Source organism: Globicephala melas, chromosome 2, assembly GCF_963455315.2.
Source record: "Globicephala melas chromosome 2, mGloMel1.2, whole genome shotgun sequence".
Classification (NCBI taxonomy): Eukaryota; Metazoa; Chordata; class Mammalia; order Artiodactyla; family Delphinidae; genus Globicephala; species Globicephala melas.
Window position 1 is genome coordinate 136,018,353 of NC_083315.2, and position 13,631 is coordinate 136,031,983.

A 13,631-nucleotide genomic window follows, 5' to 3' on the forward strand; every position below is an offset into this window, starting at 1 on the left:
TTCCTGCTTATAAAAGTAACCCAATCTGGACAGTAAAAAAAAAAAAAAAAAGGCAACCAAAGAAAATAAAACGAAAACATTCTTAATTCTGCCTTGAGCACAGATTAAGTCTTATTGTTTATCTGCATGTAGGAGTTTGTTGTATTTTCCCTGCCAAACTAGACGAACACTGTGCAAATTCTTTTATAACTAACTATGTCACTCAGGGTCTAATCGGGAGATAGAAATCTTATATTGAATAGGGAAATTTTAATATAAAGAATTATTAACTGTAGCAGAGAAGTAGAGTAATGAGGGAATGAATACTAAGAAAGTAAAGAGAACTCTGAAGACTTTAGGAATACTAGGTACAAGGAGCAGCCCTACAGGGGCTGTAGGAAGCAGCACCTCCAGACCTGAGATCTAGACCTCATTGAAGAGGTCAGTGGCTCACTGGATGGCAAAGAAGTTCGTGAAATGTTCCGCTGGCAGAACTTACTAGAAATATGGCTTCTGGGGGCACTGGGGGGACTGGTCCACAGGGAATTGCTGTACTTCAGAACTCACTGCAAAACCACCTAAACGGTGCCAGGGTACCTACCTCACAGGGAGCAATCTACCATGAAGCCACTCAGGGGATACTGGAGGGAGCTTCTGGGCACCAAGGACTGTTGCACGCCACTGGCAGAAGCTATCTGCACTGCAAGAGTCGGCCAAGCTGAGCACACTAGAACAGGAAGACAACCCCTTTTTCCTCCAGTAACCCTTCAGTGCTCTGTACTGACAAAGCTTAACATTGCGCCAGCTGGCAAAAGGGGAAATTTACAGCGCCCCAGCTCCCTTATGACAGAGCAGACAATGAACGTAGACTTGGAGCTGCAAGGGAACATCTACTTTAAAAATCTTTTTTTTTTTTTTAAATTTAGACAACTGTTTTAGGTTGGGCTCCCTGGGAAACAAATCTTAAAATTTGTGTGTAAAGCTCTGAGGAACATCTCCTCTGAGGACATAAGGGTTGGGCAAGGGTGGAGCGTTTAAATGATGATGAGCTGGAGCTGTGATGACACTTCAGAGTTATTCCACATGGAACGAGGGAGGCAGACCTTTGTACTCTCTTGGTGACCAATCACTGAATGTGAGCAGCAGCTGGGGAGGGAGTCTAACTTGAAGTGAAGCTTTTCTCTTTTGTCTAGGGCAATTCCTGTAGAGGAACTGAGCTGTGAGCCTCAGCCAACACTCCTGGCAGCTGGAAAAATAAAGTTGGAGCCTGACCTTACAGCAAATACAAAATTTAACTCAAAATGGATCAAAGACCTAAATGTCAGAGCTAAAACTATAAAACTCTTAGAAGAAAACATAGGGGAAACCTTCATAATGTTGGATTTAGCCATAATTTCTTGGATATGACACAAAAAGCACAGACAACAAATGAAAATATAGATAAACTGGACTATGTCAAAATTAAAAACTTCTGTGCAACAAAAGTCATTATTAACAAGAGTGATAAGGTAACCCATGGAATGGGAAAAAATACTTGCAAATCATATATCTGATAAGGGGTTAACATCCAGAATATATAAAGAATTCCCACAATGAAACAAACAACCTGATTAAAAGATGGGCAAATGGTCTGAACAGATATTCCTCCAAAGAAGATATACCAATGGCCAATAAGCACATGAAAAACGCTCAACATCACTAATTATTAGGAAAGTGCAAACCACAATGAGATACCAATTCTTATCCATTAGGATGGCTGTTAGTTAAAACAAAACAAAACCAGAAAATATCAAGTGCTGGCAAGAATGTAGAGAAATTGGAATGCTTGTGCATTGTGCAAGGGACGGTAAAATGGTGAAGCCACTGTGGAAAACAGTATGGGAGCTTCTCAAAAAATTAAACATAAAATTACTATATTACCATACAATCCAGCAATTCCCTTCTGCATTTATACCCAAAAGAATTGGAAGCAGAGCCTTGAATAGATATTTCCACACCCATGTTTGTAATAGCATTATTATTTACTATTTCATTGTTATTATTATTATCTTGTAACAGCATTATTTACAACAGCCAAAAGGTGGAAACAATGCAAGGGTCCATTGACGGATGAATGGATAAACAAAACATGGTATATACATACAATGGAATATTGTTCAGCCTTAAAAGGAAAGGAAATTCTGGCACATGCTACAACATGGATTAACCCCAAAGACATGCCAGGTGAAATAAGCCAGTCACAAAAGGACCAATATTGTCTTTAGTCTATTTACAATACTTATATAAATTCAAGTCATATATATTATTTCCACTTAAAAAGTAAGGGAAACTTATTATGGATCTCACTATATTTGTGTTGTATACTCTTTCTGGCTATTTTTTGATATGAAACAACTATTAAACTCATCTTGTTACAAGTACTAGGCTCTATTTTCTTATAAGATAAACTAAATTTCCACAGTTGATAACCTCACAGTACCTTCGAATTCTCTGCTAACACTAGCGGGAAGAGTTTCCAGTAGAAAATATAGTCTGCTGAGTTCCATGCTTTCAATTTCCAGAAGATCAATTGTGGATTTTCTCATTTCTTCCTGAAAATGTAAATTACATAGTTAAAAAGTTAAGACATTAAAATAATAAGATTGATTTCCTAAACAAGGCCCTGTAAACGTTTTCAGAGATCAAAATTTGCTTTTCAGTAAGTACCTTTTGCCATTATTTTTATTTGGAATAGTAAGTGGGAAAAATAACTGTTCTTCAATGAGTTTTTAATGTGTCATTGTTAATTTATCTTTTAATTTCTGCTGATTTTCTTCTACTCAGAAATTATCTTTCGCTATGTGTGTGTGTCCCTTGTATGCAGTTTCAATAAATTTAAAAGGAAAGACTCCAACAAAAGGGTGACATTGAGAAAGGAAGCTTCTTGGGACTTCCCTGGTATCCAGTGGTTAAGATACTGTGCTTCCACTGCAGGGGTGCAGGTTTGATCCCCGGTCAGGGAACTAAGATCCCACATGCCAAGAGGCAAAAAAAAAAAAAAAAAAAAGAGAAGGAAAGGAAGCTACTTAATTTAAAAATGGAAAATGCCTATAAAACTATGCTTAGGTATAAAAAGAACAGTGGTTTTCTTATACCTACCTAAAAATATCTCCCTGCCTATTTGTTTGGAGATATATATATATATATGGGGCTAGTTTCAAAAAGGGAAAAACATTCAAAAATCTGCTAGTGGAAAGAACAGATAAATCACCTCTTAAATAAACGGTCATAATGGGTATAGTTACTTTATGACCTGAAAAACTGCCATTGTATTTTATGAATAATAAAAAAGCAGGTTGCATAATTGTATATTTAGTAAGACCACTTTTCTGTAAAAAATAAAATTCAATACAGGAATCATCTATATCCTGAAAGTAGTCAAGACATTCAACAAAGAGTCAATCGTGATTGTTTTAGGGTGGGATCATGTTGGTTTTTACATTCTTCCTTTTGCTTGTCTATTTTTTTCTAAATTTTCCAGAATAAACATGCAATGCTTCTATAATAGTGAAAATGTGTTACTTTAAAAAATGGGAGGATTTATCTCTATTTAAGAGATTTCACAGCTCAGATATTAAATGGAGACATACTAGATACTTTAATAAGCCACAATAATTATTTTGAACACTTCAAATCCTGGAGAAAGACATAACTAAAAGAACGAAACAGAGGAAAGGGTTTCCACAGGACCACAGTGCAGTACAACACACACAGACTCTCAGTGTTTACATATATGTACTTAACTGGGATTATAAACTATAATTCTGTAGTATACCTACAGAACTATATATAATTACATAAAAATATAATTATAAAGTAATAAGATTAACTTTTCTCAGCAGTCTGTAGACTCAAGCTCATTAACTTTATAGCCATATTTCTACATTTTTAGATATTTAGGTAGTAGATTCTTATTCAATATTTTTAAATCAAATGAGGAGACACTGCCATTCTGAAACATCACTCAGGACCAGGGTCAAACAGAGACACTTTTGTGACACTTCAAGAGGAAATTCTTTAAATATTTCTTTGATGGGGCCAAGTTAGTATAACTGAAAGAGAACCTATTTCTTTTCACTGAAAAGCACTGTGTGTCAGTGGAGTAGGTGCCAAATAATCTTTCACCAGTTTTGTGAGGAATTGCTTACAGAGACCTGAGAAAATTGGCACTATGCATGCAGTCTATCCCAGAGGTCGTTTGCTGGTTTTAAGCAATGCTCACATATTGATGTCACAAGCATTTGCCCATGTGGCCCACCCCTTAACTGAGCTCTGTTATCAGCAGGGTCTCTTCGCTTGAGCTGTCTTGCCCTCATCCATAGCACAGGTCCTTAATTCAGTGCTCTGCATGGGAAATCGGGCACCAATCCACTACTGATCCATACTGGTGCAAATGCTTAGCAAACTGAGAGAAATTTTCATTCAGGGCAAATATTTTCCCTATTCATCTATTGAAGTATGTTGAACAGAGCTGGTGCTAAATTAAAGTTTGATGAAGAAATAAGTGAAAGATTGAAAAAGTAGCTCTTATAGATAATACAATACCAATTTCTTAACAGCAATAGCAACGTCCTTAAGAAAGGTCTTAGCTTCTTCATTGCATTTAAAGTAGTCACTTTGCAGTGATTGTTCTAAAAAAAAATTAGAAAATTAAGATCTCTTATTTATCTATCCAAATCCTGTTTAACCTTTAAGATCCAACTCAAATGCTTACTCAGCTGAAAATTACATCTTCTATCTTTGAATTTCTATAGTACATCATATGAATCTCTTTTGTACTTGTTATTTCTTATTTTACAGTGTACTAATTTAGGTATATACTTTATGTTTCTTGAGGACAAACTCCTCTTAAGATTCTATTTTTGTATCACTCATGGTAGAAAGAAGGAATCTGTATAGGACAAGACCAAAAAATTCCATATATATTTATAGAAGGGATAAATATAACATGCCCATAGTGTAGGTTTAAGAATGTCTTCATATAAATTTGTATACGTATATCCTAAACGTAATATTTTACAAAACAACACTTACTTAATTCTTTAAAAATTCATTATGTCATTTTCACTTCCATGCCAATATTTTAATCATGGGATGAGAGTATTTGTAAAACTGGTAGGTGTGAGGTAGATAGAGTTTCTAACCCTCTTCATTCATTGACATATGAAAGTGCCTTTTCTCTCACACACTGTAAGTTGAAATCACATGGGAAAAGAGGCTTGAAAAATGTTGGCAGGCAAAGGAAGACAAGATACATGCAGAATGGGAAGAAGGAAGGAAAAATAAAATATAAAAGGAAGAGGAGAGAGAACAGAGGAAGCTCTACTCACCTTGGCTCTGTCACCATTCCATTATACAGATTCTGTCTAAATGGATTCCAGGCCTGTATCCACATGTGTGGGATGAGTTTGATGTGTTTAATGTTTCACATGTATGTATAATCTAAGTTGATTCTTATAACTTCATGATGATTCCCATCTCAGAGGTGAGAAATCTAAGACTTTTGAGGTCATGTCATGTGCGCAAGGTCACAGAGCCCATCACTTATAAGAGGTCTGGATTCAGACACAAATGGTGTGACTCCAGAGTCCATGCCCTGAGTGGCCATCCTCAACTCTCAGAAGAGTAAATAGCAATTTCTGCCCTCAGTTCCTGAAAACTTGGATTCTCTTAATGAACTAAGCTCTCAAACCAAGTGAAAAATCAGTTACTGAGTTTCCAAGCAAGTGTGTGTTAGGGAGGGACAGGTATTGCCTGCTGTCTCTTTTCCTTTTTTCTATGGAATGAATAAGCACAAGCGTACTCCCACTTGCAAATGGGCTGGAGAGCCACACACTTTATAACTCACACTCAGGGCAAGAAAGCATAATGAATTTTTTTCCTATGACAAACTTTCTGAGCGTCAAGAAATTATTAGCAGAAAAAGTATTTGTGCCTAATGCACAATTCCTTGCCTAATGCAACAGGTGTTTCTTCCTTTCTTATTTACCTGTTAAATCCTCCAGTTTGCCATGCCAAAGTGTTGGAGGAAATTAACTTGCAAAGAAAAGGCAAGAAGGGACAAGATGAAATTAAATACATAATCTAAATGCAGGTGGGCACTCCAATCACAGGCAAATAGCAGTGGCCTGGGAGTCCAGGGATTTGTCCGCAATTTGTCACCAGCTACTAGTGTGAGTTGGGCCAAGCCACAGAGCTGAGCCCTGGGTCCCACTCTTTCGCCCCCCTCTCCCCCAAGGAGCTGGAGAAGGTTCTGCCCTACCAGGGATGCCCTGAGTTCTGGGAGGAGGGTCCCCACGAAGGTTCCCGCTTAATGCCGCCTAGGCGCCACCTCCGAGATGACGTCCCTCCGGGAGCCCACGGGCCTCTCACCGACAACAAAGAGCTGCTCCAGGGCGGCAGCCGCGACCGAGGAGCCCAGGGTGGAGGGGAAGGTGCATAATTCCAGAGAGGGGCCAGTGGAGACAGCGACCGCCTGCAGCGCCTTCTCGCTGCCGACCCCCAGCTTTGAAGACCAGGAGCTCACAGCCATCTTGCTGCTCCTGCGCAGCGCCTACCGGGCCAGAGGTATGGACTGCCGGTTGCCACGGGCAACGAGGACGCCGAGGCAGAGCGCCAGCGCGCCACCTGGGGTGGGTGCCTCGCCAGTTTCTCTAACTTTATACACAATAATCAAGCGATCCTATAAGGATGAGTCCCTCTTTAGCCGCCCTTTCCTCCTTCCATTTCCATTTCTTTAGTTCAGGACTTGTGCCTGAACCCTTGTACACTTCTCGTGGACCGTGGGAATCATAATGATGATCACTTTTGAACGCATTTCTGTGCTAGGTACTACAGCTGTATGTACAGCTCCCTTAATGTTCACAATGGCTTAGTGAGGGAAGTTCTTTATCTCCACTTTTACAGACAAGGAAACTGAGGCAGGGATGACTAACTGAATTGCCCAGCGTCACAAGAGAATAATTTGGGGTTTAAAGTGGAGTCTGTATAAATCTTTCCATTATGCTACAATACCCATCTCTGTACTCTTCTAGACCTTTCCCTGTATACATTCTACCACTGTGCACATTTTAACTTGAATCACTAATTTTCTTCTGCCTTCTCATCAAACAGTGAGCTCTTTGAAGGCAGAGATATTATTTTTCTCTGCGTCTCCAAACTCCAGCCCTGCATCAGGATCAGATTGAGTGTAACTATTAGTTCCCCTTTCCTCTGGTTGGTTAGAGAGCAGCGAAGATGATTTAACCCCCTCCTTCTTAAGTTTTCTTTACAGATGGCAAAATTGAAATCAGAGTGAAAGTAACATGACAACAGCTATCCTTTACTGAATGGAACTATACTCTAGGCACTGTCCTAAATACTTTACCTACAGTAACCTATTTAACTCTCATAACAATCCTTTGAGGTAGGTGTTATTACCCACTTTGCATATGAGGACACAAAGTTTATGCCCTGAATCACTATGCTATACTGCCTTGGAGAGGACACAGTACAACAACAGCCTCCTTCCTCCAGGGAGAACCATATCCTGGCTTTTAACACTCTCCTGGGTCCCCTCTTTTGCAAGATTTGGCATTCAGATCCATCCGTGTCCTTCCGTGCTGTTCTCTGTGAGGCAGGGGGAGGATGCCTAGAAACCACATTCCTCAAACACACTTGCCAGCTGGTTGGAGACACTGGTGGGAGACTAGCTGGCAAAGAAGCCACTCTGTTCGTCTCCTGGAATGGCAGTTTCAGGCCACCACAGTTGACTGCATCCCAGCAGTTTGGGTGGCTCCAGAGGTGGCAGGAGTGGGAATTGGTGTCTCCAGCTGCTTATCAGTGAGTGCAGGCATGTGGGAACTGTACAGGTTTGTGGCAGCTTCCTGGTGTCTGGGATCTTCTTTACGTTACTTCCCTTTGGTTTCTATAGCCCTTGTAGCATACTTCCTCTGATAAATTCCTCTCTTCTTGAACTACCTGGACTGGACTGCCCTAAGCCAACCTTTATGCTGCCACCAGAATATTATTCCTACTCATCACCTCATCTGGATCACGTTGCTCTCCACTGTCTATGAGTGAGGCCCATCCCAGAGGGGACATTGCATGTATAACTTTGTAATTAGAAAAGAAAGTAAAGCTTTTTTTTAAAAAATTATAAAAAACTTAAAAAAGATACAGAAGATAAACAAAATAGTTGAGAATATAAAAAAAGCTTTCTGATCCTTCAGTAGCCATAGATGGTGTTCAGTGAGCCAAAAGTCATGTCCTACTTCTCTCATGTTTCCTTTTTACTCTGGTAACATAACAGATACTTTCTCTTCCAGTCAATATTTTTCAGGCAGACTTTTGCTCAGCAGCAGAACAGCATATTAGAATACGCCAGTCCCACGCTGACACTGATTTTTAAGTTATGGTAAGCAAGTTTGCTTCTGTTTCCCCTGCTGCTGACAGGGCCAGGAGAATCCAACTGCTGCATGAGTTTGACCCCCTACTTGCAAAGGAACGTATACAACATTGTATTCAGGCGTATTTGCAGTTTCTACAGTATTCGAGGTGTATATGGTATTTGACGATGACATTGCTCTTGTTCCTGCCTCTGCATAAATCTAGTACCTCTAGAGAAAGCATCAACTTCTTGGTTGTGTTTCTAGACCCTGGGTTAGACCAAGCCAAGGTCCCAGTCTCTGTGATGTGTTAAACATCTCACATATAGGAAGTAGTTGCACGCTTCAGTGCTTTGTGCTCAGCATTTCAGCATCTCTGACGGTTCAGTATTGGACCATGCTCAAATCCTCCTGAGAAGTAAGAATTCAAGAAAATAGAGTCTCTGTCTTCCTCACTCTGATCCTACCAGTACCAAGCATAGGGCCTAATATGGGCACATGGCCCTGCCTCCCCATCATGGTTGTCAGTAGGATTTTCTTATCTTAATGCCTTGCCATCTTTTGCATGTTGTGTTTCATCTTCAGGCTTGTTGCTTCACGGTCACAAATGGCTACTGTAGCCCCAGACCTCATGCCCTTGTACAAAGTGGAAAGGAGTAGAAAGGGTCTACGTGTGGAAGCCCTTCTTCCCTTTCATCAGGGAAGGAAATCTGTCTACTTCCTTTTATGTCTCAATGGCTAGTACTAGATCACAAGGTCACCCATGAAAGGGAGGTTAGGCCAAGGGGTATCCGCATTTCCAGCTTCTGTGGAGGTTGCAGGAGAGAAGAGGCTTCAGAACAGTTGGACAGTTACCCATGGAATGTCAGACACACATTCATTCTCTGAACTAATATTTGTCAGCCCCAACATTAGGTCTAAACCAGCTGGCTGGGTGGGCCTTTCCTAGGTAAAGGAATCAGTGACGCTTTTAGCATTGAATAGAAAGGCATTCTTGATCCTTGCCCATTGGGTACCTTTTAAGCCTTCATATTGGCTTTATGCCTATGTCTGCAAGATGGTTATACATTAGACAAAGATTCCATACCCCTTGGGCTTCTCACAGCTTCTAAAGTACCTGTCCTGTGATCAGTCTGCGATTCTTAGTTCCTGCGACTCCATCACACAGTCATTTGTGGTAAAATGGCAGGAAAAGCATGTCCCCTAGGTAATGCCAGATGGTTAGAGAAGCAAACAGATGGATTAGTGTCCCTGATGGAGCTACGCCAAACAAGGATAGGGCGGTGTCTCCAAGAAAGGGTAGGCCATATCCTTGTTTGTAATAACACCTGATAAGGAGCCTCCTTTTCAACTTTGTCTCTGGACTAGTTTTTATCTGTAATCAGCAATTGCTTGGGGCTAAACAGATTTGAGTCAAATGCCCATTGCATCATTTGCTGGTGGTTTTTGATTGGCTCAGGCAGTTAACCTCAATCTCCATTCTTCATCTGTAAAATTGGATTTTACATCCTGGGATTATGCAGCTTATGTAGAATAATGATGTACTTACCACAGAGTACATGCTATTTCCCATCTTTTATTTCTACTAAATGGAAAACAAGAAACATTTCTTCGGAAATACAGATGTTAATGTCCTTTCTGCATCCCTTGCCTTCCTTAAACCTCTTGGTCATTCAACCCTTAGTGACAATTACTGCAATTAAATCAACAGTTGCTGTCCCAGAGATGGGAAATTGGTTTTATTTCCATGTTATTTCTGCTGGATAGCAGTGACTGCCTGGAGTGCTCAGTTAGGGAGGTTCTGAGGGCCGAGTCTCTGCAGAGAAAGATGCCTGCCAGGTTACCAGAGAAAGGCACGGCCTCACGTGTGTCGGCATTGGACTCATTGGTTTACGTGTTTGGGTTGTGCCTTCTGTGTGCTGGGCACTGTGCTGGGCACTGAGCTTATAAAAATGAGACCCATAGGTGGCACCAGTGAAGGCCTCTCTGAGAAAGGGGGACATAGTGGTGAGGAGTCAGCCTTCTTTTATTATTCTCTTAGTGGAGGAAAGAGGTCAGAGAGACAAGGCAAAAAGAGGAAAGAGAAATAAGAGGAGAAAGGGGAGACAGAAGGGGTAAGAATCTGGAGAAGTCAGCTGTCTACTCTCATGAGAGCCTCCTTTCCTCTTGTTTCCCCTAGAAGTTCACTTTCTCTAATGAATCCACTCAGCATGTATTGAGCTTTATTACATACCAGACACTCTTATCAGTGCTTTGACTAAACACATGGACAAGATTTGGCCCCGTTTTCAAGAAAATGGCCTTGAAGGTGAAAAAGAAGGGTCGGTTTTGAAGCACACCTGCAAAGCAGTTTGTGGTTTTAGAAAATGTACATTTTGTAACTGTTTCCATGCCTTACTTAATCTTTATCATAACTCTCTGGGGTGAATTATGATGATTACCCTATTTTTCAGAAAATCACCCCAAGATGAGAGCTTCAATGACCTTGGGGATAACCTCGGTCAGGCCCTTAAAGTTGGACAATGGCAGAGCAGTCCTTCTGACTCCAGGACTGGGGCACTGTCTGCTATGCTAGAGCTGCATTGTGGCTTTGTGACCAGGGCAGGGGATTGGGGCTCAGGTAAGGAGTGCTCTGGACTACACAGGACGTCAGCAGAGCCATGGAGGTGTGCCAATGGGCATGGGGTGAATGGAGAGGAAAAGCAGGAGCCCAATCAGAAATTTAGGTTGTGATTTCACTACAAAGATCCTTGAATTCCAAGCTCAGGAGTTTGGGTTTTATGCTGCGGGCAATGCTGCTGAGAGCAGAGATTAAGCTGTCCCTGCTGGCAGCTGCATGGTAATTCAGTTTATTTTTGCCTAAGGTAACATTTTATCACAGGACAGAATATCATTAACGGCATTCTGATTTTTTCAAGTGAGAATCTGCAGAGTAATCAGAAATTAAATTGGGCCTGAAACAACCCATATTTAGCAAGAATGTCTTTTACTATTTAACTTAAGTCACTGAAATTTCAAAGGGTATCCTCTTTTAGAAAGGTAGCTGGGGATAATTGTTAAGGCTGACTTAGCATTTTTAGACTTTTCTAACATTCACGATCTTTCAGGAGCAGTATTCTTATTTTCCTTATTTTTTCTCATTTTAGTTAACTCTTATTTTTGAAGAATAGATAAGGTAATTCATATGAAGACGATTTGGTAAAGATAATTGGAGTAAGTACTCTCCATTTGATTTAAAAATCTTTCTCTTTTTTTCTTCCTTTAACAAATTTAGAAAATGTCAGATTAACGCTGGCTGACCATTCCCTGCATATATGATTGCAGTTGAGAATTTCCAGAGCTTATTTGGGAAAGTAAAAATACAAGCCATGGCAATTCTGAATCCCATTCCTTCCCACCTCCTCAAGGACCTTCCTCAATTAGCTCCTCCCTCACCTGTGTCTTCCTCTGACCTCATGCCCAGTCATCACTTCCTAAATTCATGCCTTTCCTCAACCCTTCGGCCACCCTACCTCTCAATTACCAAACGTCTTGAAAGTGTGGTCTACATCTTGGCTATAATGCATCCCTTCACCCTGAATTCTAAATTACCTCTTCCTCATCTTCTAATGGCCTTTTCTCAAGCCCCGATCCCACACATCCCCTTTCCTGCAGTATTTGACACAACTACCCAGCTCTCACCAACCCTTCTTTAGAAACTCACCTCCTAATTGGTTCTTGCTTTTCCTTCTTCACTTCTTTCACTGCCTTCCTTGGGCATGCTGCCTGGGCTCCGTCCTTGGTCTTCTCTTCAGGCTCTCTCAACCTTTCCCTTGAATAGAGTTGAATCTACACAAATAACTCTCAGGTTGTACCTCCTGCCCGACCTCTCCTCTAAGAATTAATCTTGTAGACGAGACTAAACATTCTCATCAGCCTATGCTGCCAGCATGTCAAATTCAACCAGTTCAGAATCAAAATCTGCATTGCAGGTGGTTTTTCTGCCTATTGAAAACATACTTGTATTGTCAGCCCATCTGAAAAGCTGTATCATCCACAAGTTTTTTTCTGGATCCCAATAATCTCAGTGCTTCCAGAGCACTTTATTCAAATTTTTTTATGGTTAGTCATTGTAGGCTGAGTGGTCTAATAGTTTTCTGTGTGATAGTCTTATTACTAAATAGCTGTGTAGCATTTACACCTCAGTTTTCTCATCTGTAAATGAGGCCTTAATTTAGGGTAGTCTTGAGAATTAAATAAATTAATAGACACTTTAAAGTGTTTAAAACAATGCCTGGAACAAAACAAACAACTCCATATATTTATTGTTTTCATCGCTATACTATGAACTTCTTAAAAGTGGGAACTGTGTTTTACTCATTTTTTAATCTCCTGTAGCACTTAGCATAGCAATTTTCACATAATAGATGCTTAAGATATTGTTGAAATGGATAACAGGAGAGATTCATGTGCTCAGAAGTTTTTTAAAATATAGAGCTCAAAATCTCCTGCAGTTTAGGTTTTAGTAGAAAAAAGAATAATACTGGAGAAAAAGGCAACTTCCTCAGGGTCTAACACCCCTTTTACATGTAGGCTGGTACAGCAAGAACTGACATTCATAAAAGTCTTACTGATCATTACCATTACAAGACCCTGAAGAACATTGTGAACCACCAGATTAAGCTGCACTTAACGTTTGCTTCTAAGTGAATTTTATTACATCAGAATTATTCCTTAATAATTAGTTTTAAATGATAACTCTTATTTAACCATGATTTCAGTTAATGAGAACTTTGGATTCCCAGCTCTGCAAGATCAATGAGCTTCTGGAGTTGAAAAATGAATTGTCACCGTGGCTCCAACATAACAGTTTTTTTTCTTGTTCCACTGTGAATTCATTCTGGTTCAGGATGAATCTGTATATAAAATTAAGCCATGATATCTTGAAGATTTGTGCACGCTTCTTTACTGCCTCTATTCACGGCAGAGTTGTTAGGTAATACCTGGATTTAAGCACTTTTGTCTTTAACTACAAAGGTCAAAGCAGCAAAATTGTATGTCTGGAAAAATACTCAACCTCCTGTAGTTAAGTCCTTGGACTCCCTTTTGTTATGCCTGTTTATAATTAATATACTTTAGTTGAGTTTTTATTACTAGCAATCAAATAGTCTTGCTGAGGCAGCATTGCTCCTGAGTTAGAGATTGTAGGGAGGGGGCAGAGAAACACAGGAAAGGCGATGTTCTCAGTGGAAAGAGCCCAGGCCTCAA

The 13,631-nt window shown here is 40.2% G+C and overlaps 1 protein-coding gene across 1 annotated transcript in view; it reads right to left on the reverse strand.

The window, feature by feature from the left end:
• CCDC175 (coiled-coil domain containing 175) overlaps positions 1 to 6,562 on the reverse strand; it is a 75,825-nt gene extending 69,263 nt beyond the window's left edge. The window contains exons 1-3 of the mRNA XM_030855376.2: positions 6,391 to 6,562; positions 4,564 to 4,649; positions 2,459 to 2,570 (exon numbers count right to left, since the gene is read on the reverse strand). Of these exons, the coding sequence (XP_030711236.2) occupies positions 2,459 to 2,570; positions 4,564 to 4,649; positions 6,391 to 6,550 (358 nt within the window). The 5' untranslated portion in view covers positions 6,551 to 6,562. The remainder of the gene's footprint in view (positions 1 to 2,458; positions 2,571 to 4,563; positions 4,650 to 6,390) is intronic.
• Positions 6,563 to 13,631: the final 7,069 nt, after the last annotated feature.